Here is a 27,367-nt window from a genome sequence, read left to right as displayed (position 1 = left end):
ATGAAAATTCAGCAAGCCGTCCTAACCACACCCTTTGCTATTCTAAATAATCACGACCATTAATGACGCGCGAGTATGGTGGGCGCACGACTACCACTGCAGCTTCATTGTTGACATTTGTTTGGCCATTTTCAGCTGACTGTGATTGTGGGCTGACCAGGTGGCAACAGCTTCTGGCCTGCAATCCAGGGGCCAAAAATTACGTATAATGCAACGCCGCCCCGCGAGCAACAACCAGACGGCTTCTCGGAATTCTTTCCATGATGTAATGAGAAGATGTCAAGTGGCAAATGCATCAGTGCGCCGACGCCCAATATTGATGCGATCATTGCTGCAATTTCATTCGACATTTTGCATTATGTCACGCGAGACCAATCTTTTTATTTGGGGGTGTGGTCGAACTTGAGGATTAATCATCTGAAAGCAAAGAAGGCCATTCTTTGACCACGAACAACGGCCTATCCTGAATAGTACGATTCATTTCACCGCATATTTTCAGATGCAAGCAGTCCATTTTATAACGTGAACAGCACTGTACTGGCAGCGGCATGAGTCCGAAGTAAATTATAATAAACCCATTTGTAGGCTTCTGTGCCTCGCTGATGAGATTCAAGGAAACTGCTCGAAGTTTGATGATGTAATTAATGGACAACCGACGGCAGTGCGCACTCACTATCGGATCAGCGTGAGTTTATTTGCACACTGTCAGTGTCTTTTAAACCAAAAGGCAAGCCTCGATTAGTCAATAATGATAGGCCTACAAGCTAACGAAAGTGAGCGAGCGCGGCCAATTTTCAATTCATTGCAGTGAAAACTAAATAAACTGGTAAACTAGTTACTACAGTATAGATTTAACTCATTCATAGGGCGTCCTCCCACCACGCCCCCTTTAAAAAGTGAACAGTGTTTTGCCCACATTTGAGTGGTTTTTAGAACTTTTTTAACCGGAATTTAATAAGATTTCATAAAAAATGCATCCGCTGAGCTGGGTTAAAATCAAAGAGTTTTCCTCAATATTCTTCAAAGATGATAGCTTTCGCAGTGTTTGTTTGGTACGTGTACGATGTACATCTCATCTTAATATCGGTTCGGCCACGATTTTGAAATGTTTCAAAATTAACTTTCCCATATTTTTCTGAAAGATTCTTTATCTGTATGTGTACGTTGCAGAAGTCCAGCAAAATTCAATTTAGCAAGATTTTGCATCCATACAAAATGCGTGCTCCTTTGCATGATGATAGCCTAACCCCAGGGGAGGGGGCGTTGATGTTGTGCGACAATCACCCCTTGGCCTAACCGAATGGTTCTTCGTACGTGCTCCAAATAAGGTTGAACTTTTGCCCCTGTTCTGCTGTGGGTCCATTGTTCCCAGTATTTGGAATCCTCGTTGGTACTCGGCCATTGTGTCCCTCCCAAAATACCTAGGGTGCCAGGGGATTCACTGAAAGACCTTGCGTTTTGTCATTTAGTCTCTGTCCACGACGTTACCCTTGAATCCAAACGGAATACGTGTAGCACTTTCTGCCGGATGTTCGTGAGTTTAGGGTAAATGCGTCTTGATATGAGACTAGACAATTGTAAGGATGATTCACGTACTACATGTATTTTTTGCTCAATCGCGCCTTGCCGTACTATACTGTCAGCACGCTACACGCAAATCGTCAGGTCATGGAGTGAAGATCAACAGCGGCAGAACGTCATTCTCAATCCTACCTACATTCCCAGCCTGGTGGCAGAGGAGTAATCTTTTGCAACTTTTGCACTTAGGAATTAAATCTAGAAGAGATCCAACGACTGTTCTAAATTTAGTTGTCACAATATGGTGTAGTTTGCGGCGGACGTTGCGTGCAGGATGGGGGATACCTACCGTGTTTTGCTTCTTGTGTACGGCGTGTGTCTGGCTGTGACCGCCAGAAGTAGTGGCGTTGGACCGCCAAGACCAGTAGCATCATTGAACGACCAACATCAGTACATCTGCTCTCTGTAAGTTTCAGTTAAATGTCTCCGACCTGGTTTTTGCAATAAAAGGACGGAAAGAGTTCCACATACGGACAACATGTCTTGTTGCCTCTGTGTACCAACCTATCATGAGACTTGTCTCAAAAAAAGTGTTTTCTAAGTAAATGCTTCAGAATTTTCTCGGCTGATTTTATTTTTTAGGACATGTTATCACTTTCCTACGGTTATTAATATTTAAGGGAAAATTAGTGTTGTCTGTATATGGAACTCTTTCCGCAAGGACTTACATGTAGGTTACCTCAGTAATATTGAATTTGTAAACAATTACAACAATGATACATGTACATGTATGCCAGCAGACGGTGTGATAAATTGAATAGATGCCAAGTGTTGTTTACATGGAAGGTGCAAAGCATCCATTACTTTCAGGCTATTTTATTGCTTTAAAGACAACAGGTTGGCCCAGCTTTGTTATTGATGTACCCTAAATTTAAATTACATGTACCTTACAGGCTTATGCATATATGATGCAAGATATGGCACTGTATGGGACGGGGAGAACCCCCCCCCACCTTTGTGTTAGTCATTTTTTGATTGGAATCTCAGGAATTCTTTACAGACTTCTAGGGGGATGTGTTAGGTAACAATAGTCTAGAGAGTGTATAGGGATTGGACATGTGGGGGGTACCCATCGGCCCCATGTCGTGCTCGGTATGGAATACAGCCCTTACATGTAAATTAACATGGTGTATTTTTATTGGTTGCCACTAATGCCTTGACAGAGCAACACTTTTACTACAGTTATCACAGTAAGTGAAGTTTAACCAAGCTTGGACGATCAAGCTTGATTATATATCTTGAGTTTATTTATCTGCTACAAAGTTCCAGTGAAATTCTATTATGGCCTATTTTTCCAATTTTCCAATACTGAACTCTTTGAAATTACATTGTATGCCCCAGATAAGGAAATTATTTTTGTACAAACTCGTAGCTGGTTATACATGTACGTACTGGACAAGAGAGGAAGCAATAATGACTTTTTATCACCTGTAACTAAATTCTTAAATACATATTGATGTGGGATTTTCTGAAATTGTTTAAGTGCACCATGTCCGGGAATTTCATGTTACTTGGATTATGCACAAAGATCGAGCAGCATGTATGAGGAAGGTAAAATACATGTTCATGTGCTTGTACTACATGTAGTTCTAGTATTAATTTAACTGGATGATTTGAAGTTTTTCAACAAAGACGTTTGGCAACACTGCATGAGACAAGTTTTTGGGGAAGTAACAGGAATATTGAAGTGTGCCATGTTAGGGGACTCCACTGTAGTGATTCACTAGGGCCAGTTCAACTGCACAGTAGTGTGCAAGATTCTCAATTTTCTCACCTAACAGAAGTCATGAAAACCTGGCACTTTATCCACGACAAACAAACAACTAGATTCTGTCCGCACCTAATTTGCTACACTGTACATGTTGCCACTGGTCATGAACTCAGCTACATGTACTAGTACATGTACAAGGAGATAAATTCCACAGAATGATTCCCCTGAGGTTTGAGTCTAACTGTATTGCACATGTACAAGAAGCAATTGACTAATGAATAAACTACATGTATAGTGTACAGCTGAACTTGCTTCATGATGAAATTTGTAGAAAATAGCCATTTTATAGAATGAATGACCGGGGTATGTTTTGTTACCAGGATCTCGTCAGAGATAATGAATGAGTTTGATTTAGGGTTACAACCTTTAAACAACTGAAATACCAGTAATCTGAAGTGAAATGGGCAGTTGTTGTGGAAAGTTAAGTTGTGTTTTGCACAAGTGTACGTGTAGATTGTTACCGGATGATATAAATATTTATAATCTTCATTTTAATTATCGCAGTCTTCCTGTATACAGTGTACCATACATGTACTAACGTTTCAAGATTTTTGTGATTTTTTTGTTTGCACTCACTGGTTCTTCTCAGAACCACCACTCTTAAACACGTACTTTGGGGAACAGATCAATTCCATGTGGTTTACCTGCAAACTTTCAGCAAATTTTTGTACCTTCACTTTTGTTATTCAGCCACACCTGTAAATTGAAGCTACCGGTAGACTGGTTCAGGAAAAGTACATGTACAATGCTCTACCTTTTTAAAAATTTCCAAAACCAACCACCAAACACATTAACTTGTTTTACTTGGCCTATATACACTGTACATACATGTATATACGTGTACAAAGTACAAGTACATGTAAATGGGATCGTGTTGCATGAAAACATTTGGACATGTTCTGGTTACCTCCCCCGAAAAACATTTTTCAAACAGTGAAATTATGGTCTAGTTCCCAGCTACTTACTCTGTTCCTTTTGGAAATTTAAACCACCTGAATGTGAGTGACTATTTGCACATGTAAATGTGCCTCCATGTTAAAAAAATGCCCCCAAATCCCACCTTTTTTCACGCTTTGCTCTGATACCCTGTGTGTCTACTGTATGTTTTTTAAGCTTGGTAAAACACAATCCCATATTAAAAATTTAAACCTACCGCTAGTAAATCTGTTCCGATATTACGGGCTTAGGACATCACTGATGTCAACAAAAGATGATTTGCATCATCATCAGTGGAATTATCTGACGATTGTGTTTTCTTGTGAGCACATGCCTCTTCCCCAATGCAAAATACTCTCAGGCTAGCAAAAACAAATGGTCACGCCACTTTGGCATGCCTTAGAGAGTCAACAGAACATGAAAACCATCCCATTTGTCATGATGCCTTCACTGACTTACTCTTACCGGTACATGTTCAAGACTCATCATGGTCTGGGTAACATTCTTGAGATGTGTGTACTTGAGTTTGCCTGAGGTTTATCATTAACCCTAACCCCTGGGCTGAAGGTAAAAATTGAGCACTGTTAGATTTAATAGCATTGACCGTGCATGTACCCATGCCTCCAGAACAAAGTGCTCTGAATTAGAAAAACTCTATTTGGCGATATTGTCACTGTATCATATTTCAAGACCTAAATACCTAAATGTATGACTAAACCATGAATGTTCAAGATTAACTCTGGAAAATTCTAATAGATGTACATGTACCCGCACCGGTACTGAACATGTACTTCAGTTCCTGGGGAGGCATTTGAAGAGAATTTTTTTCTCCAGAAGCGCGGTACTGTACCCCAGTATTTACAGCTCTCAAGTCTGCACCACAACATGACAAGATCTGTTTGTCATGATGCTGTCACGGTTATTTTCAAATGTCCGACTGGGCTGAGTAATTCCAACAGTATTGCATCTCCTTCAAGACCTACATCTTTCGAGGGAAAATTCCAGAGATGGGCAAGCTTGTAAGAAGTGGCCAGTATTTTCCATTAACTGTTGTTTGGAACTGGTGACATCAGTCATGAGTTATGAGGCCGTTACCTTGAAGAGCTGCAAGATTAGACGTGCAAACTTGCCTCTGGTTGATTCGAGAATTTGGTGGAATTGTTTTTGTTTTGTTTTATTTTTACAGCAATTATGAATAGAGTTTTGTTAGAACTATGTTTTAATTTTTTTCACAATGGGATTACACATGTACATTACAGAACAGTAAGTTTAAAACCTAATACCAAAGCATTTTAGGACATGATTCATTATAATACACCATGTATATTCCTACTTAAGCCTACTGTTATTCCTATGGTACTGTTGTCTGTGGTATATTCAAGATGACAGATGTGCCTTGTTTAGAAAGCCTTTGGAATAATTCAGTCGCCAGGAAATCGTAGTCCTTTACACCTTCAGTACATTCATCAGTGGAAGACAGCTTTGGACAGAGAAGTCTGATTTTTATAGGGAAAACTAATAGTAACTGAGTGACATTTAGGCTGTGGTTAATAGGTACCGGTATATTACATTAGATCTACAGTGTCGCAGTCATGGTTCATTATGAACATTAAATATGAAATGATAGACATTAAATTACTGGTAATTCAGTACCTGATAGAGACAGTACATGTATGTTGGAAGCTTTTTTTTCTTACAGGTTGTGAATAACCTTGGGTCATTATGCAGGGGAAGACCTCTGTATAAATGGTCATTGTTATGAACTTAGCGTGGTCATTATACATGTACATGTAGCTTAAAGCATGCTGTTAATGCATATTATCATTGTAATGAGGTTTGCTCCAGGCCTATGAAAAGTATTACCCAGAGGAAAATGTAATGCGTGACCAGTTTGATGAAGGATTGAATTCCATATCGTTTCTGTGCGCAGGAATAGGGCTACCAGTCAATATGGGTGTACACTGTACATGTACATTTATACCGGGATATGTAGATTTCTCGTGTGATTTATGATGTGTATCATGTATACATACCAGTGTTGCAGGACTGGAGTCCAGGACTTAGACTTTTGTCACTTTCTTTGTGACTCAGACTCGCATTGACATTGACAAATGATTTGGACTTGGACTGTACCATGATGACTTGGACTCAAGCGTAGTGACGCATGACTTGAGTCATGTATTTTCCCATTAAAAAAATTGCTAATTTGTGTGGCGAGCGTAACATTCCTTCATGACACAACTTGACACTGGTCTAGATGGTGGATTCTCTTCCTTTCTGATAAAAAAGCTAACTTTTCATCTGTTGTGAACTGTACTTGTACCATGATACCGTATGTAGTCTCTTTGGAAAGCAATTACATCATGGCGGTCATTTGTAATCTGAACAAGTATGTCAAGCAAAAACCACAGCATTCTAGGTACCAGGACATGTGTATGTAGCCAAAAAAACCTCACCAGATTGGTGAAAAACTTAAAACAAGTGACTCAGACTCATGACTTGGACTTGAGGCTTGTGACTCGTAACTCAGACTCGAGACTTATGATTTGCAATTCGGGTTCGACAGTGGTGACTCTACATGTACATGTACAACACTGATATACACTCAATGTACATTTACATACATGTATGTAGACACTTTCTGTCTTATGCAACAGGACCCCCTCGATGGTGGGAAAGAGCCATGCATACATGTACATGTATAAGCAGTGCATGCGCTTCATCGTTGTTCTTCAACCAGCAAAGTGCTGTTCCCTTAAAAGGAGCCTCCGAAGAGGAATATCGTGCCCCCTCTTGGTCCGACTCAAGACTGTTGTACATGTATGTAATTCGACAACCAGAATAAGAAGCCATCAGTGGCGAGGCTCGTGTTTGCGCCTCTTCAGCCAATAAGGTGTTGTGATTTGTCAAATGGAAGCATGTGTCAAGCTGAAGAATTTGCAGTGCCACAACAGTTACGGTGTCAAATCAGAGAGTTACATTTTGCAGCAGTCGTCCAAAATTCGGAGAAATTTTTACATGTACTGCAGGGGTTTGAAATTCACGGAATACATACATGTACATGTATACATACATGTATACATGTACATACATGTACAGGCCTAATACTAATACGGGTAAATATAATCTTTCCCCACAGCAAGATCCATGGCAGGATCTGTGCTGTGTACAGTATGTAGGGCAGGCCATTCAGCCCAATATCATTTAGCAGTTGTAACAGATCATAAACCACAGATGTACCAATAAAATTCCACACCGCACTTATCAAAATAATAAACCTTGCTGTTGCTAGTGATTGGCATATCAGTCCTGCTTGCGGCCTGCCCGCCCAGTGTTGACTGCAAATGGGGAGTTGATGTCTCTTGAAGAAATATGACCTGCCATTATATTATAATGTAATATGTAATAATAATAATGTTCTCATGTATCAGCACTCTGTAATGGGAAGTGGGTGAGCTGCAGATGGGAGGAATTCATTGACTGTCATCAGCAGTTCCAAATTAGATCCACTTAGCATCACCAGTCATCTAGCAATAGCATCCAAATTGTTTATCAATGCAACCCAGGCAGGATTGGCCTTATGCAGGACTGGGAAAATGGGTTTTCAAGATGCTTGCATGGACTGTGGATTCCTGGCCAGCTTTTACATGTACATGTATGCGCGTGCTTAATTAAATGATGTACACATTGTACTGGCATACTGTATGTATATCTTTTAAATTTCCAGGAATACATCTCTGTAACATTTCTCCATCTGAAGCTTGTGCATGGAATTTTTGTCCATAGGTATGTGTTGAGTGGTAGATGTCATTGGAATTTCCGGCCAGACTGTTTGTCATGTTTGTTGACGACTAGAGACAGGTGCTATGAAATGTTTTTTTTTAAGAATCTGAACTTCCATCAGGGGAGAATTCCCTTTGCAAACTCTTGTGTGGTTTGTTTATAAGAGTCGCTGTCCTCATGGCACATATACATGTACAAGTATGTATGGTGTATGTAGGTCAGCAGGTGCTTTAGAATGAAATCATTAGATTTTCATTTGGAAAAGAGATTCCTCTAAGTAAAGAAATCCAAAACTTAAGAGATGAAGTTCTGTACAAATACAAGACCAGTTATGTGCAGATACACGTATGTACACAGTTACATGTACATGTAATGACCCTATGGTACGATAAACAATGTAGATTTTGAATCAACAGCAAATTTTGTGCGTTCGTATTCAGTCAGTACCAAATTCACGCCAGAAACAAATGTGGATTTTTTTTACACCTTTTTGTGGATTGAAATAAAAAAGATAACCTCAATGGAACGCTGATTCTGTGATTACATGTATAGTACAGTGTATACATATCCATGCACATGTACACAGTACATTGTAAAACTGTAGGCCTACAGGTATGTACAGTGTATTTGAGGAATGCATAGAAACCAACAGAAATTACTACAAAGTAAATTCATTTGCACTTAATGTAAAGTCTTTTGGAAAACCATCATCAGCAGGAATCTGGCAGTGGATTTGTACAGGTACATGTACATGTGTACTGTATATTGCAACCCAGAAGCTGTCCAGCTGTGTGCATGGCCTTCACAGGATGAATCAGACAGTGCACCTACCTGTACAAAAACGGCCATTCAATGCTACATTGCACATGTATTCCAGGAAAACAGGGGCATTGCCTTGGTGTGATAATATGAAATAATTTCAAGTTGATGATGACTGTACCTATTTGCTGTGCAAGTTGTGTTGAAACCCAATACAATTGACTGCATTGAGGTCTTCATACCATCTTTCCCTACTTCATGTGCATTTTTCATGCATACATGTACATGTACCTATTGGAGAAATCACAGGAATCATTTATGTCATATGTTGATATTTCTGTCCTTGTATTATCCACCCCTCCCCCCCTGGCAAATTAAAGGAGATGATGCATACTTGTATATGCAGTAAATGTACATGTACATGGCTGGATTTACATGTAGGATTGCAATTTCATGTACATGTACATGGCTGGATTTACATGTAGGATTGCAATTTCATGTACATGTACATGGCTGGATTTACATGTAGGATTGCAATTTCATGTACATGTACATGGCTGGATTTACATGTAGGATTGCAATTTCATGTACATGTACATGGCTGGATTTACATGTAGGGTTGCAATTTCATGTACATGTACATGGCTGGATTTACATGTAGGATTGCAATTTCATGTACATGTACATGGCTGGATTTACATGTAGGGTTGCAATTTCATGTACATGTACATGGCTGGATTTACATGTAGGATTGCAATTTCATGTACATGTACATGGCTGGATTTACATGTAGGATTGCAATTTCATGTACATGTACATGGCTGGATTTACATGTAGGATTGCAATTTCATGTACATGTACTGTGGAAAGGTTTCAAATATTGTTTTCACAGAAAATGATCGTGCTGGGCACTGTTGTGAGGGCAGTGAGTTTGGAAAGAAAAGCAACATTATTTACAGATGGCAAGGTCCTGTCTTTACATTTTGTTTCATGCACCGGTATGATAACTTTTTATTCCACATTATCCGCTACCATGGCAACACATACAGGTAGGTTTACCTGATCCTTGCAAAGTCCAAAGTTCAAAACACATCCCTATGATACCATAGATGGACACTTGTAACACTAGTGTTTAGGTCTTAATTTATGACCCATCAGGATAGTAAATTGTGAAAATCCCTTCCAGTTGTCAATCTGTTATTCTTGGAATTAGCCAGGACTAGTATACCTGTGCTGTTGAATGTACAATGTACAGTGTGTCACTGTGTACAGTACATGTAAGCGCATGTGACATCCAGTAGACTAACCCTAACCCCCTAGGCTCCTGCACTAGAAAGCATACTGAACCTCACAAAATCCAACAGGTTCATGTACTTGTCTATGTTCTTGTACATGCAGGTTAGTGTACCAAACCTGATAAACTCCAACAGAATGAGCCCCTTGGAGTTTGAATGATGTGGTATGGATAGGTCTATTCGTTAAAGGATGACTTGCACTGAACAGTACCAAACCTGACAAAATCAAGCAAAATCAACAATTGGTACAGCAAGCCAGACACTGCACACAGTGACCCGTGTGTGTCCCAACTCACACAGAATCCAACACCATCTCCCTGGGCCTTTCATCCCAAGTCTCACAAAATTCAACAAGAAGTTCCTTGGGTACGGTACCAAACCTGCCAAAACCTCACAAAACCAGCTGTTGGAGTATGGCAGCTTTTGGGCAGTTAGGGCTAAAGGTCCCAATTTTGTTGACGTATATTGGAGTACAGAGTATTGCACGTAGCTCTTTGAGGCAGGGGCATGTTAGCACCCTTCGCTTGAGGCAGTTGAGAAAAGCTGAATTTGTTAGGGATGATTAATGACATAATGCAACCTTTGAGCACTTTATTTCTCAATCCAGTGTGGTTTTTACCTTTGTTGCAAACCACAAATAGAGACAAACAGGAAAACACATCTAGTTTGACCCTCCAACCTGCCACTCGTAATTATTTATAGGCTGATTTAAAAAACCTCTTCGGCTGATAGCACAGCCCATGATATATGAGTTCATCTGGAAGTCAGGGATTACTCATACGGTGTACATACAGATGTAGCATCCTCCACAAATGATGCAATAAATTACTGCCTGGCATTTATTTGGAACTTCAGGAAGACGAAACTTCATCTTAAAAGATGTGACCGGTGGTGACCCGTTGGTGAGCCGACCCCTGAGGGTAGGGAGCCCAGTGGTTCAGATTTTCCCCGAAATTTGGTGTCCCCTGTCTGACGCAGCTGGGAGCAATTGGATTTTAACTTGCCTCTGCCTTCCTTATTAAATATGTCACATGCATGGCTTCTGTGTGTAGGAGGAAAGGTTCCTGGCATTGTGTAGAGGTACAGTACATGTACATGTATGTGTATGCTCAGACTACAGGCACAGGTAGCAGTACATTGGGCACTGGTTAAGAGGATGACAACAGTGTTGAACCCAAACGCTTGAGTCACAGAAAAAAATGCTGTTCCGGCCTAACTTTTTGCAGTACCTACTTGGGCAGTAGTACATACATTGTACATGGTACACATGTACATGTATCAACACCGTTGGGCATGCCCAACTACTGCACAAGTCTTTACCTGTAGTGGGACAAACACTTGATGAGAAAAGCGACCTGAGCGAGCTATGCCCCAGGAAATTGTATTGAAAACAAGTAAAACGAAAGAATTGATGGATTTTTTAAGAAGGAATGAGGAGAGAAGGGCAGGGGAGGAAGAAAATCATAATTAGTCTTATTCTTGTTATTACCATTATTAATTATTCCTGGTATGGCACCGAGGATTCCTCAAAAGCACCCTTGGAAGTGTAGCTGGCAAGCCTGAAGAAACCTGTAGAGAGGAGACTATGAGAAGCCTCAATACTTTTAGAAGGTGGAGGAAAACCCCAGAGGAATATTTTGGGTATAAAACCCACGGAATCAGGTACATGTAGGGACTGAAAACCTAATCCACATGATGGACCGGGCTGGGATTTGAACCCGGACCACAGAGGTGGAAGGCGAGGAAAGAACAACTATGCCAACCTGACTCCCAAATATACCGGTAAAGAAATCAGGTATTTAATTAGATGTACTTGTGTGAAGCTGTGCAGTCCAGTGACCGTGACCATGATGTTAAAAGCCTGTACAGCTGGTCACAGCCCAGTTCTCGCCCTTTTTTTCAACGGTGCTAGGTAACATTCAGTTTCGCTGAATAATTACAGTTCAGCTTGGTCAACACGTTTGGGCCTGCAATCATGCAGTGGATGTACATGTATGTACATGTAAGTTGGGAGAGTGGGATGTATTTGGGTCATACATGCACACTCAGTGTACATGTACATGTTTAATCTTACATGATGTACATGTACATGTAGTTTGTACATTGTGCAGAGAATGAATGTGCATATTTGGTGACAGTGTACATGTAAGATATCCTTTTCATGGCTTCTAGGTCAGAAAAAATGAGTGGGTACAATGTCTATACATGTAAACAAGTGGAAGAGTCAACTGATGTCTGTGGGCCAGGTACCATACATGTGTACATACATGGAGGTCACCCATTTGAAAGCCGCACCATTGTTTCAGAGATGTCTTCAATCACTTGTTGATGTGGTCCATTTTGGCTGCTCATCAATAATATCTCATGGGTTCCAGCGGCAACCTCTTTAAAGTGGCTACTTGCATAGTAATCCAGAATTGTTCAATTCAAATGCATGTAAAATGTACGTGTGCCTGTACATGTCTGTCCATTTACCCCTTTGGCTACCCATTGCTACTGTACATGATTAGGACCCTTTATTTTCTTTTCAATTTATAGCTCTGGCCATGATTCACAACACCATCCTTTAATTACATTTTGTGTCTTTTTTTAGAGCAAAAAGCGCCCACACACTGTACATGTACATGTACATGTACCGTACATGATGTACTTTGCATTCCAAGTGTTTACAAGTCTCTTCCACTTATCATTAGTAATCCAAGGTGCATCTCTTTCCTTTTCCCCTGCAGTTGTATTTCATATTGTATATTCTCCTGCTTGGTTCAATTTACTGTACAGAGGCCTGTTCAGTTTCACTAATGCAGGAATATCGGAAGAGTCGTCAATGAAGATTAAATTTCCCAGAAGTTGCTGGTTCATCACTCTTCACGGTCCAGATGAAACCCATCCACCGTGGTGTTTTTCATGCATTTTGTAAAAAGCCCTCCTCCCCCATCACAATCCACACAAATGAAAAGTAGCGGCCCTGATATCCTGCGTGGCGCCTGTTTGCTGGGCAGAACTCTCTCCGGCTCGATTGTCATCACAAAATAGCTATCCGGTCTCCCTCTTGCCTGTCCTTTCGGTCCGTTTTGATGAATAATAATGCAGAAGTCATGCTTCAGTACAGTAAAAACCCTGTACATTTCACAGCTGCTGGGTCAGGAAATGACCACGATTGCCTCAATCCTTGAACTCCTTTGTGGTGGGAATATTGATTAAGGAATTCACACCTCCAGGCTAAAAAGATCTCTTTAACAGTTTGGACTAGATACAGAGGCCTACATGTAAACATTGACCCACTAATTTTCGCTTTTAGTAGAACGGTTTCATTGGATGTCAATTCATATTGTACATGCACATGTACCGTGTAAGTCAGATTTATGAGATGTTTGTAATGTCACAGAACACAGACAGACACACTCCTAGCTATTTGTGATCCATTTCATTAGTTATAATGCCATGGTGTACATACACATGTAATCTCTTCAGAGAGATAAACATGTACAATGTACACGTGTACTGGTATTGTCAGACTTCTGAATTGTTGATACATGTACACGATCCCACAGAATGTTTGAACTTTGAGTATTTGTACATGACTACACGTACATGTATGCGGATGTGTAAGGACACAATACTGGCTAACAAAAATGGGACACATAGGTAAAAATTCAATCTAGTGAAAGGTGTTTAATTTACTTTTAAATTATGACAATGGACCACCCTCTATCAGAAAATAGCAATGGGAAGATAATCGGCCCAAGAAATTTTCTTCCATGCAGTGCTTTCTGTAGAGGGGGACCTCATAAGTTAACGTTGGTTACGGTGTCCACTTTGCAGTCAACCATGCAATAATAAAAGTCAAAGAAAAACAATGTGGAGTTGTATTGTTGTGGTTAAGCTTTTCCTCCTTTCTGAAGGTCATCTTTAAAAAAAATGTTAATTGTTACTAATTTTACGATATCTTAATAAGATGGACACCGTAACTAACGTTAACAAGTGTACTTTTTCACACACAACAATTCTAAATGATTTGCAGTTTGATGACTTGAGGAAAACAGCTGGTTGCGAAGCTTGCAAGTACTTCAAAGAGGACATTATCATTGACAACCAAAGAACAGATACCCTCAATTTCAAAGATCTTTGTCCTGTAGTTTAACGTTAGTTACAAAAATGACACGGACACCAAAAATTTCGAATCAAAGCTAACATTTCATGTGACAAGTTTATTATGACTTGCTTTACTGGAGCCCTCAAGGCAGTTGCCTCACCTTCAGAAAATTGCCTGTGTTACTATGTGCAGGTGTTAATACATGCACATGCTTTTTCATTTCTTGGGAGCATCTCTGTGATCTACATATCTGATAAGCCACTTCAGCCTATTTTTAGATGCCCTATATGCATGCAAGAAGGTTGCACATGAGCTTCACAGAAGTTGAAATCTTTGACATTGTGAACTTACGTACATGTATGTATATTTAAATGTGCACCATTTGCAACATTAAACAATTCTGAGGAACAAGTAAATTGAGTCAATGACTATTTTATTTTTCATTCTAATCTTGTTTCTTAAAAACTGTATTTCATTGTGGAGGCTATACACTGACGATCCCATCTGAAGAACATGGCACATCTCATTAAATGAATTTCATTGAATTTATTCAGTTCGTGCCACCTGGGTGACTCATCTTTGCTGAAAAACTGATGAATTTTTGACTACAGACCTTAGACAAACCTCTGATGACATACTTAGACAAAACTACTTTTGGCAATAAACGTTTAAAAATACTTATTAGCATAGACACTGTATAGTGCATTAATTTTACCTACTTCTTTGCTGTCCAAGTGAAAGTAACGCAAAGATGGATCTGGAATAAGTGAACTTGGATTAACAACACACAGAATGAATTTCCTGTTAACGGTCAGATCTTTTTCCCAAACAAAACTTTGCTTATTTTTATTTGGACGATCCATGCAGTATATAACTGCCAGTTCATCACTAATGATGCGCTTGATGGCACCTGGATGCATCCTCAAATGCGACGACAACTATATCCCCTGCAGTGAGCTGGCGATCGGCAGGCTCTTGTGGGGTCCTGAAATTACAGAAATGGCAACAGGAATGGTTGAAATCGAATAATCTTTGATTTAATTACTACTAAAGCTTCTTTCACAAGGACATGTGAATCTACAGACATATAATCTTATCCAACCATTGAATCTTTTTCTCCTTTCTGGCTTCTGAAATAAGATAGAAGAAAAATAAAATTCAAATAGAACAATTTTTTAACATAACCGGCAGTGGCTTGATTTGTAGAAACATAAAAAAAAAACTCTAACAAGACCCCAGGGGTTCCACAAAGGCAAGTTCCCCTATCTGTGTAAACATCACTTGCCTACGTGTTACATCAACTTCGCTCCATTTACTTTTAATTCACTGCGAACTCGCCCCCATACTATTGGATGACAAATGGGGCGAATTTTAATACGAATGGGGCGAAGTCGAAAGTGCCGGTGTGTAACGAACGTGAAACACTGATGATTTCTTGAACTTGGCAAGGCTATTCTTTAAGTTTGTTCATTTTTGTGATGGACTTTAGCTTAAAAAGCGTAAATTATTTGTCGTTTTGCAATTTCAAGCGGGACTTCAGATGTTTACTATTTTTTTCTTCCGTTCGTTAAACATGGACACGATTCACACGAAACCATCCAAGCGGTCCGCTACAAAGCCCAAAAATCACCCATTGACTATCCATTAAAATCTTCCCTTTTACAATGCCATCTGACCTCTTTTCACAAAAAAATACAGAAAATAAAATCTATTTAAGTTGATACAAACCTTTTGGCTGCTCTTTTTCCGGATATTGGCTGCTCTTTTCCTGATTGTTGGAGGGAAAGCTGTCGCGCGCAGCAACTTTCTCCGTTCGTTACAAAGAGACGCGAAAGCGGCGCGCGGTGGACACGGTGCTTAAAATAGCTTTATCTCGGAAAAGACGTATTCGAGCCTAAAACAATTGACCTTTAGGTCATCCATGCAGGGTACCATTGCACGTGTACGACCACCAGTCAGACTGCGTTGATCACCAGTTAAAACATGTGGACATTTTACGTTAGTTACAAAATGGACACGAAAATTATAGCGATCGATATGCTGATGTTTTCTCATCCTCGAGGGTAATTATGGTCTAGCACACATTTTACACGATGTTTATTAAGCTCATTTCGAATAAAAATGGCTTTTACAGGTAAGGGTGAGGCTTGTAAATGATGATTCTGGCCCTTTTCGTCATGGTATGGTGTGGTGGACACGATGTGAAACGAACGTTAACGCAGGTTCAGCTGCCATTTTGGAGCGTGGATTTATTTATTTTTTTTTTTGTAAAGGGCCAAAATATTACTTCATTGCTTAACTCAAAAAATATGACCATTGTGGTAAAATACGTGAGCTATAAGTAAAGTAGTTGAGTTCATTAAATTTTGTTCAAGCAATGTCCCATTTTTGGGCGCCATTTTGAACTAAAATTTGCTCTTCAACGTGAATAAAAATTATAGACTCGCATTTACACTGAATTATTTATCTTTATTTATCTCTCAAATACATGTACAACTATAATCTCAAGCAAACATTGCTTGAAAATGGTTACATCATCTGATAAATTAAAGTTCATTTTTTGCATCATGAAAGTTGGCCAGTATTGTGACCTTACACGGATACATCACAGACCAACATACATGTATGTGTAAATGTATGTCATGTGTTCAACAGCCTTCACAATGACATGTTTGAGGTACAGCCTGCATAATTTTATCAAACTGGAATCTGTCAAATCTTGTGTTTGCAGGTCACGTGTGTGTCGATGCATTTAGACTTGAGAAAAAGTAATAAATGGCAAATTGTTTGTTCCAGTCCATTCCCTGTCCTTCAAAAGATCATGTGACAAGCCCCAAAATGTAGCCTCCACACTCAGAAAGGCCATAAATGATTACATGACAAAATTGCCAAATGTTCCCCTCCCCAAAAATTTGGCCCCCTGAAAGGTTAGTTTTTGTATGCATCCTTGCTTGTACAGTAAATGGATGAATCTACTGTATGCGGTTTGAATGTCTAAAGAACTGGGTAAAAAGCATGTGTATGCTGGCGCATTGTGTCATACATAAATGTACATGAAGAAAAAGTATTTACATATTGTTTCATACATGTGCTTTTGATTCCAAAGTGGTTCTGTAAGATTTACATGTACATGTACTAAAGTAACAGGAGAGGGTTTGCTCGACAAAAGCCTGTCATTTTTGTGAGTTGCTGAGGTCCTGAAAATAACTGGGAAACTCCAAGAGTTTCCTAGATTTGAATTTAATGAATACAGCATTTTGATGACAGTAACTTTAACTTACCATAAGATTTTTAAACATGCTCATTTTGCCTTTATTTTGCAACAGATTACCAAACTGCACAACATGGTGTAGTGATTGCACAGATCGTATGGCAAGTAAGCTCTTTGACTTTCTGAACAACTGTGATGAATGGAAAAATGCTCCTGCCACGGGTTACCAGCGTAAGTGACATTTCTTCCAGCACTTCTTAAATTCTGCATGTTTTTGTCTGAACCAGGGTATAAGCACAGTTTCCAAACCAATGAAAGAATCTGTAGCTATGAATCTGGGTTTTATCTCACACAAAGATAGCCTGGCATCGCTGACTCAGTCAGAACTTACACAAAGTCTTCTTTTTTCTTTGTCTCTGCATTGCTCAGAGAAGTTTTTACTTCCCGTTTTCATTCCCCTCCAACAGATGTGTTCCGATGTCGACCTAGCTCGTCCTACGTGGCTTGTATCTGTGCTACTGAAGACCCAAATTGTAGAAGATGCGAGTACTCTGTTCAGAATAACCTGGTTTGCTTCTCCCAAGAGAATGGTGACATCCACGTCTGGCCATTCAGCGAAGATGTTGCTGTTACATCAGTTCTCCTGGAGGACATGTGTCCCACCTGCTCCTGCTCAACGTAATCTATTCTCCACATTCCAAACATCAGAAATGAAAATAATGTTACGAACAAGAATTAGGGTCTGGGACTGACCATTTGTGTCATTATTCTTAAGATCTTTGACATATTTCAAAGACCAGTAGGCAGTTTTTTGCTATTCAGCGCTGTATCCGGGGGGGGGGAACAGGGCCCAAGTTTCCCTCCCATGTGACAGGTTGCTGGTTTATTTTTTATACTTAATTGAAAGCACAAGTTTTTAAGAAACCACCGGGGGGATGTTGTTTTTTGAATGAAAACAATTGAACAGCTGTTTCTGGAAGAATATCCATTTTATTCTCCCCACCCCTAGACCTGGATACCTGTCCCGAACCTAGAACGCCCCAGCATCTCTCCTCCCTCCCCGACCGGGCCCTAGGAACTGTGATAATGTTGTCCATGCTCAAACCTGACAAAATTCCTTTGACTGGATCGACCCAGTACAAGCAGTAGTCAAGGGATTGACGTGCTTTAACCTTTACCAACAACTTTGGGAGGAAGGGGTTATATTCCCCTATCAGTTCTGTATTTTCCATGGGGTATCATCACTGTACATGAGAACCAGACTGTTTGAAAAATCACATCGTTCACATGAAGTGCGGAAACAGCAGTGGTCCATAAAGCGAGAATAAAATTTTAACAGAAAGTTAGGGCGCAGCTTCGACACCAGGGGTCCAACAGGATTCTGTTTCTAGGGGTCAACTCATTAAATGTCAATTAAGAGGCAACTTCTAGCTGCCCATTACTTGATAAGTCAGTCAGTAGGAGGGTACCTAAGACTGAGTCGACAAAGTACAGATAGTGTACAGGCCCAAGAATAAATAATGTCATCAGGAGAAATCTGTGAGTGAAAAATTTAAATTGTTTTCCTGACTTTTACAGTAAGAATCCCACTACTCCACAACCCCCTACAACTGTCACGCCAATTCCAACTGTGCACTTTGAGGAACCTGTCCCCCCTAAACCCAGCGATCGCACCATGACTACAGATGCAGGTAGGGGATTGTAGTTCTATTTGTCTGTTTCACTGTAACACATCTTTAGCCGTGTCGGCCGGGGGGGGAAAGTTTTACCAAGACAATGGTATAATGAAAAATGGACGAATGTGATCACTAGACTGTCAACGCTATAAAATTTTAATGAGACCGTGGAAGAAGTAACCAAGGCGTCAGTATGACTCATGATGGCGCTTTGCAAAGTCTTTCTGCATTTGCCCGAAATTAATGTTGTGCTGTCTTTGTCGTAAGACACGAAAAGTTGCATCCTTCATTACCATCTGAGGATGATGCACTTGTGGCACCAATCAAACTTTTGTCTATCAATAGTAATTAGTTAATAGTGACGGTGAGCAAACGGGAGCAACACCCCAGAAACTTGCCGTAAAATGAACGGCACTGCAGTGAAAGGTGCAAAGCGCCCTACGGTACGTGCATGGTGTCTCTGTGCAGCATGACCTCTTGCTCATGCTTTCCAGAGCCACTTTTGGCAATGTGCACAGTCTGCACTGGACTTACCGACTTAATTAATTAATAAATTAATCTTCAGAAAGCATCTCTCTCTGACATGTAGGTATGCTTTAGTATTGTATGAGATTTCATGGTAGTATTGTATGAGTTTTCATGGAAATAAAATACTAGCAAGTGCAAACAATGAGTTTTTTGACTCTGAAAAACAGGATATTTTTGGGCAAACTAAATAAATTAACCTCAAAAGACATGAAGAATTTATTAATTTATGATTTAATTTATCATTTTCTTGTTCCGCTTCCGCTAATAAGTACTTGAAAGGCTACATTAAAAGAGCAATTTTTCTTGTTTGTGTTGAATTGTTAAGTTTCCGTTTTAATATGTTTGCAGGAGCAACCCGAGGGCCGGATGTCACTGTCATCATAGGAGCCGTTGTGGGTGGGGGGACTTTTCTAGTTCTGGTCATCATTGGCTGTGTCTGCTATCAGAGAAAATGTCAGAAGAAGAACAAAAAGTGAGTAATAGAGAGATTTCTGAATGGCTTCCAAAATGAATCCAAGCTAATCAGTGCTCTGGAAGGATCCTCGATGAGAACAAAGCTCTAGGCCAGTTTCCTTTTGAAACTGAAAGGATTCCAATCTTGTCTCTAATTTGCAGAAAAATATGTAGCTTCCTTGAGGTGTCACCAAGTGCACAGTGTTATTTCCTGATTAGGGCCTTGTGGTATCGATTGAGGATATGGAGTTTATTGAAACTTGTTGACGGGGAGATCACCCGAAATGAAAATGTTTCACTTTTGGAGTCAGGTTAAGGATTTGGGGTTAAATAGAAGCTTGTAGACTCCAAAGAAAAACATCTGTAAGTTAAAGTGGTGCGTTTCCTTTTGGGAGTAGTTATTTTTCAGTGCCGGGAAATGGAGAAGTTTCCAGTCTTTTACGTGTATTAGGGGAAAAAAGTTGAAATGAAAGTCATTTGATTGATGTTTGGAACGTGCAGGCTCATGACAAAAAATATTTGGAATGAAAATGGGATGTTCCTTCCTTGGCAAAGAGTAAGGTCATTTGTGATCCAAACAAACAAAAGGGGCTGCCCAAACTGTTCTCAGTTCACAAGCCTTGCAACAAATTTTTAACACTGGAAATCAAACGGAACTGCCAATTTTTTTAATCCATTTATTCTATTATCATCGGGACATTATACCAAATTATAAAGCAGAAACAAACAGTTAAGGAAGTCCTGAAATGTTTCAACTCAATTTGTAGGATTGGTTCATGTTGCCTTGGATGGATAGCAGTGAAATACATTGAAGAAGTAGTGCAGTAAGCATGTCGAGTGCAGCAGTACTGCCCAGAACTCTTTGGCTTGGAATAGTTTCTGTGGAATTTTTTAGCACTGGCCAGCTGTGTGTTGGTTTGTAGTCAGATGACATGCTTACTTGCACCTGTTAAATTCCTGGTATTTTTGACGGGAAGTACTCAGAAAAAACAACAAAATCAACGCCGTGCAGCAAGCCATTTAAACCTGGCCAAATGTTGCAGTATGTGACGATATGTTAATGAAATTTCTTGCTTTGAGCAAAGGCAGCGATTTGCTCCATTTCCTCCACCTGGTGCTCTAGTAACTTTTCTGCCGTCAGGAATCCAGTGCACCACCCTGCCTGGTTTAGGAGTGGGTTGGTTGGGTGGTTAGTTACTTGTCAAAACAGGAAAACCTCACAGGAAATAGGATGGGGGTCACAGATATTGTTATTTGTCATGAATATTCATGGTCTGCCTTGACCTCAGTGGGTTTTTGGGTGCTGCTTAGCCTAAAAGAGCCCACGGAGGGGTTCCACCCTCTCCCTACCCCCCCACACATTTCTCTGATATCATCATAGGGTCGTTTTTCATGCAAAGCCTTCAAGAGAATTTCTGGTGATGTCTCACAGTATTCGGCACCAGTTTTAAGAAAGTTAGTCACATTGTTCATGGGAATAGCTCATATATCCGAAACAGGTCAAACAAATGTGAACCTTTTCCACTGACATGAATGAGGATGTGAACTATTGGTAATTGTAACGACAAAATCCTCTGTTGGATTGAATTTAAAATTCACAGATGTAGCCACAATGGGTCTCTTTAGATGCATTGTAAAGTTTCAAACAGTTTGGTGCAGAAAAAACTGTGGGTGTGATGATGGATAAAAAACCTCTCATTGTCATAAAATGGATTTGATTCACCCATAACTGCAGAAATGACGTCAGGTTAGATTTCACTACCAAAATTGCACTTGCCTCTTTAAGACAGGTATGCAGAAAATCATTCCTAGAAGTTATGAGGTCTAACCTGCAATAAAACGTCAAGGGACTAGAAATATTTTTGGGCGTTCCACATCCAAGGAGATTAAAGACTAGCCCAGGCCTGACGAGTCATATTCGCTCGACTGCATGTTTTGGGGGTTGGAATGGAAATGCGTTCACCACATGGTCGGATAACCACAAAGCTGTCATTGCTAAGACTGCATATTTAAGACCTGAACCTTTTTGCAAATTGCCTTGCGCAATGCTCTGCTAAAATAAAATCAAAGTTTACTTTTGGGGGGATGTTCTTTGATTTTTTTGATGAATGAAAAAATTTGGCTGGTCTCAGAAAAGGTATTTTGGAATTTTTGAAGCTGGTCTTAAGTACAAAACAGAAAAATATTGAACTTTGTTCGTATCATTTTCCATGAAATATTTGTTGTTATAAATAGTAATCATCTTAGGCATAATGTACTTGACTTTGTGCTTGATACATATCACAGTGTGATGATATAATTAATTAATTACCTTGTTTTTAGCTTGTGTAAACCATATCTAATGCATTTGTCGATGTTACATCAAAGAATCTTCTAGTGCAGTGCCATAATGATGCAGAATCATATTACTGTTCTTGTAATGGTGAGAATTAATCCAATTGTCTTTTTAGGCCTGGTCAAGAGCAATCCGAGTATGCATACATTGACTCGGAAGAAATGAGAACACTGAGAAGCCAAGGTGAGTATTCAGTATTGGGGACTATAGGCAGACTTGGATATTGAATGAGTTACATGTACCGCTAGGATCATTAGTTTCATTTGGGCATTGCACAACCGATTGAGGGCAGTGCATACATTGACTCGGAAGAAATGAGAACACTGAGAAGCCAAGGTGAGTATTCAGTATTGGGGACTGTAGGCAGACTTGGATATTGAATGAGTTACATGTACCGCTAGGATCATTAGTTTCATTTGGGCATTGCACAACCGATTGAGGGCAGTGCATACATTGACTCGGAAGAAATGAGAACACTGAGAAGCCAAGGTGAGTATTCAGTATTGGGGACTGTAGGCAGACTTGGATATTGAATGAGTTACATGTACCGCTAGGATCATTAGTTTCATTTGGGCATTGCACAACCGATTGAGGGCAGTGCATACATTGACTCGGAAGAAATGAGAACACTGAGAAGCCAAGGTGAGTATTCAGTATTGGGGACTGTAGGCAGACTTGGATATTGAATGAGTTACATGTACCGCTAGGATCATTAGTTTCATTTGGGCATTGCATAACCGATTGAAGGCAGTTTACTGTGCTTTGTAATGACAATCGCTAACTGCATTTGTGAAGAGCTGCTTATATGGAAGTGATTGCAGTTTTGCCAATGTTACTTATGCCGTGACTTGTAAATCCAATGGACTGTAAATACATGCGTGGAAAAAATGTGTTGAATGATAAAAATAGTACTTCGTTAAGGCCCAACTTGACAATTCAGATTGAATTGTGAACTTAAATTTTCACTTTCATTTCATCTGTTGATTTGAATACAAAACTACACAAAGAGTGGAAACCATTTACAGAAATGAAAATCACTGAAATACAGAAAGTATGCTACACTGATTTTTTTATTTCTTTCTTGTGTGCAGCATCTATGATGACCAGTCAACAGTTTGTTTCAAACGACGGAATACTCCCCCCTAGTGGCCACCGCATCTTCCACAATGAGATGTATGGACTTAATAATGTCGGTAACGGAGCCACTTTGTCAGATCAGCGTCCCGAGTTGCCTGGCAACCACCCTCCGCCTTCCAATCCACCCCCAGCATCCTACCAAGCGCTGAACAAGGGCCAAGCAAGGCCGGCTGATGTGAATGCGGCCGTTGGTGTTGGCCAGTGCCCCCGCTGCCGTCAGATGGCCACCGACCGGAGTGCTACAGCACCTCTCCTGGATCGTCCTGCTGGAGGTGATAACTTCCCGGCAGCAGTCGATGGTGCAAAGAACCCCTACATGCCCTTGATAAAGAATAACACTTGCCCTACCCCAGGAGTAGCTCCAACTGAGCCCATGTGTAGATGTCACTCAAGGCCGTTAAGCGAATGCAGCAGCGTCACTGGCAGCGTCTTGTCTGAGCCCCAGGGGAGTCATACAGGCCCGGCCAGCACCCTGAATTCTACCGGTCACGAGAGCGATCAGAGACCACTGAGTGAGGGGTCAGACATGCAGGAGAATCCGTACTACTTCAAGGTAAATCCTGCTGCTGAGAAGGTAAACCCTTCTGCCGAGAAGGAAGCCAGGCCATCCCCGACTAGCGAGCTGTACTTCAAACTGGAAGATGCAGAGACATTGCCTCTGGACAGTAAAGTCAACGAAATCACCCCAATGTTGCCCAGTGCCGATGACAATGGGAACAATGTTGCTTTGAAGCCTGTCTCCAACGACAAGGGTTTGTCAGGAGTGGACTTGAGCAGAAAATTGTCTAGTGGTCAAGAAAATGACCCATACATGTCGTTGCAGTCCCGAGGGACGGAGGAGCAGACTCTGCCCATTCCCGAGGGTACAGTGCCCTCTAGTGACAGCCAGAAAGAAACTGTCGTCAGAGCTGCCAGCTCCGAGGCTGGTAAAGGCTTTGGGAATGGGGACTGCTTGCAACAGACAGAAGGGCAGAAACAAGGTAGCAAGATTTGTGCCGTATCTCTAGAAAGTACAGTGTGAAAGTGCTGTGTCTAGATACATGTAGGTCTGAGCTATGGATGGCCTATTAGACTGGGAACCTGGCATGATATCATACACATAACAATAGGCAGAACCCCAAAGCTCTTAAGATTGCCATTGGTGTTTGGGCATGAGGCAATGCGGTCTGTCCCTAATTCTGATTGGCTCAATTTTCAAATTTGTGTGCATGTGCGTGGAACGTACTGTCCTGCCTATTTCTAGGCATGTAAATACTTGATGTAAATTAAATGTAACTTGATCCAGTTCGGAGGTCGTAACAGAAACGATGCACAAGCCACTCCTAGATGGTGTATCCGCGGGAGATATCAAGGCAGTGTTCGGACTCGATGAGTTTTGTCCTTGAGCAAGTTACTTTGCTTTGTGCCTCCCTGCCCAGAAGCACACAGGTATACATCCACTGTTCAGGGCCTAACCCAGGGTACTGTATAGTTGAAGCAGTGTATATAGCCAAGGGAGCTGAGGTGGGACTTGTTTCAGTGATCAGGGTAAATGTGATCTTTATTTGTGGTAAGCAAAGTTGTAAATATATCAGTGTTGACAATGAATTGATGTAAAGAAATCTTGTTGGTGTCGTGGATGTTGAATTCAGGACTGATATTTATGTACCTGAACTAATGGGTTGTTCAGTTTTTCTGAACTGCAGTAAAAACAGTGAGAATTATTTATACTTAAAAAAAAATTACAACAGCTGTTTTTTACATGGAATGCAGCCGTAGAAATGCCCTTTGGGTGTTGCCTGTTTTGCCAGAAGCATGGGCTTAGAGATGACAGCAATTGCTTGGCTTGGTTCTCGATTAAAGATTCTTGAATGTTTGCCAACATTGTCAAGACAGTAGCCCTTACAAGTGCTATAGATGTCATCACAGTAATGCAATGTAGCTGTGTTGCTAGGAAGACACGGAAGAATGTCAGTTGTAGATGCAGGAGTAGAAACCATGTGATTGAGTAGGAGCAGACAGAGCCAGGCTGCTTCTGAATCTGTTGACTAGAGCTAGGTCTAGGTCTTCCCTCCATTGGAAATGCACAGAGACGGGTAGACAGTAGACCTAGCCGTAGCTCTGGAAGGCTGTTCCGGACATGGCTCCAATCTGTGCGGTAAAATTTCGGAGAACATGGGAAATATATCGCTGTGACTCTGCACAGTATTCACATGAAGGCACGTGGTAGCATTGCAGGAAGGTGGGGATCTAGACCTAGTCAGCGGTTAGCCAGGCCTGGGTCTAGTCTTGATCTGGAATCTTTTGGTCTTGATCAGGATTGGGTGTGAAGTCCAAGCCTGGCCTCTCAACAAGACTATCACCACAGTCTTCTGACTTGTAGTGTATTCAGTATAGAGTTTTTCTGTGTTGGTGAAAATCTAATGCTCTAGTTTTAAAATAACTTTACAGATGTAACATCAACTTCATTATCTCTCTAGATACATGTATTTTTATGGTTGTCAAATTAATTACTAATGCATGCTTATAGATGGTTTTGAATTACCGTAACTGAACCAGGTTTGTTATGTAAATAGCTTTGTGTACACACTAATCCTTGTTCATGAAAATATTCCTTGTCTCAATTTTATGTTTTAATAATTTTTGGAATTCAAAATTTACATTTGATCAATTGAACTCAATAATAATTATATTTCGTTTGGAAATGCATTGTAAGTTTCAAGTGAATTCAAATAATAACCAAGGAAGAATTAAAGCAATTCTTTTAACTAATTTTTAACACTTTTTGAGAGGACAGTAAAGTTCTTGAATTGTTGGGGTTTATTTACTTTTAAGAAGGGTCAAAGGTCAGAATATCAGGGAATAATTATGACAATAATTTGTATATATTTTAATATTGAGTTTGTAAGAATGCATGAAGAGATGCATGATACATGTACTTGAAAACAATTTAACTGAACGGGAATATTAAAATGTTTGCATTTCAAAAATATTGCTGTATTTGGCATTGTATTTTCAGATTTACAATGTATAGCTTGCACATGGCATCAGGTTTTCACTGGTTCCTTTTCCTGATGTGTCTGAGTTGGGTTTTGTTTACTGTGTTTTTTTTTCTTTTTTTGACTTTTAGTAATTATATTTGATTAAAATGATGTGAATTTGTGTAGCACGATTGGGCGATTAAATGCCATTTCGGAATTAGAAATAGGCATTTCTATCATCTTTTATTGACATTTTATGAAAAAGTATTTGCACTTTGGAAGAGAAAATGGTGTTAAGTGCATGAACAATTCACGTCTGGGTTTGAGCCCAGCTTTTTTGGTTCTGTTACCAACCTTGGCTTGTGGTATGGATTTATCGCTTCGTGTGATCACTGGGCAGGAAATGTTATGTTGCGGAATTTCACATACTCATCACCTCAACTCTTCAAAACAGTCATACATGTCTGGCATTAAACGGCACATTGTTCTTCGGGAAGAAAAACTCTATTTATTTGTGAATCCATCACGTTAAGTTCGGGTTCTTGTAAAGCCGTCAGTGTGTTAATATGGGTTTTTTTTTAATTGAATTCTCAATTGATCATTGAGAAATGTAAATATTGCAAGCTTTCACAAGTCATTTTAACTCCTCATCTAAGACGTAAGTACAATTTTACCGTGATTTTTGCGCAGATTACTTGGACAGGAGCCAGAGAAAACAGGCAAAAATACCCTCAGTTGGACTTAATGCAATTGATGTTACTTTAAACAGGTGTCATCATGTTTTACCGGTCAAAGGTTTGCATGACATTCTCGAAAAAAAATCTGCTCATTATTAAAATTTTAAAAACGTGA

At 40.1% G+C, this 27,367-nt stretch overlaps 1 protein-coding gene and 1 long non-coding RNA gene across 2 annotated transcripts; one reads left to right on the top strand and one right to left on the bottom strand.

Annotated features, from left to right (window-relative positions):
- The first annotated feature begins 1,501 nt into the window (after window positions 1-1,501).
- LOC110974512 (uncharacterized) lies at window positions 1,502-27,367 on the top strand. Its single transcript, XM_022226211.2, has 7 exons — window positions 1,502-1,983; window positions 17,542-17,657; window positions 17,894-18,104; window positions 19,005-19,117; window positions 19,979-20,102; window positions 22,534-22,601; window positions 23,510-27,367. Exons 1-7 carry the CDS (start codon window positions 1,853-1,855, stop codon window positions 24,574-24,576), a joined length of 1,830 nt encoding a protein of 609 aa, XP_022081903.2. The 5' UTR covers window positions 1,502-1,852; the 3' UTR covers window positions 24,577-27,367.
- On the bottom strand, window positions 14,297-16,158 carry LOC147798319 (uncharacterized). The gene is made up of 2 exons (XR_015426147.1): window positions 15,944-16,158; window positions 14,297-15,200 (listed from the first exon to the last, which is right to left on the bottom strand). It is a non-coding gene; the product is annotated as an uncharacterized LOC147798319 (long non-coding RNA).

Source organism: Acanthaster planci, linkage group LG08 (assembly GCF_054643075.1).
Source record: "Acanthaster planci isolate LZ-2023a linkage group LG08, COTS_SCS, whole genome shotgun sequence".
NCBI classification, from domain to species: Eukaryota; Metazoa; Echinodermata; class Asteroidea; order Valvatida; family Acanthasteridae; genus Acanthaster; species Acanthaster planci.
The sequence above is the reverse complement of the archived record's forward strand: the minus strand, read 5'-3'. Positions and strand labels throughout refer to the sequence as shown.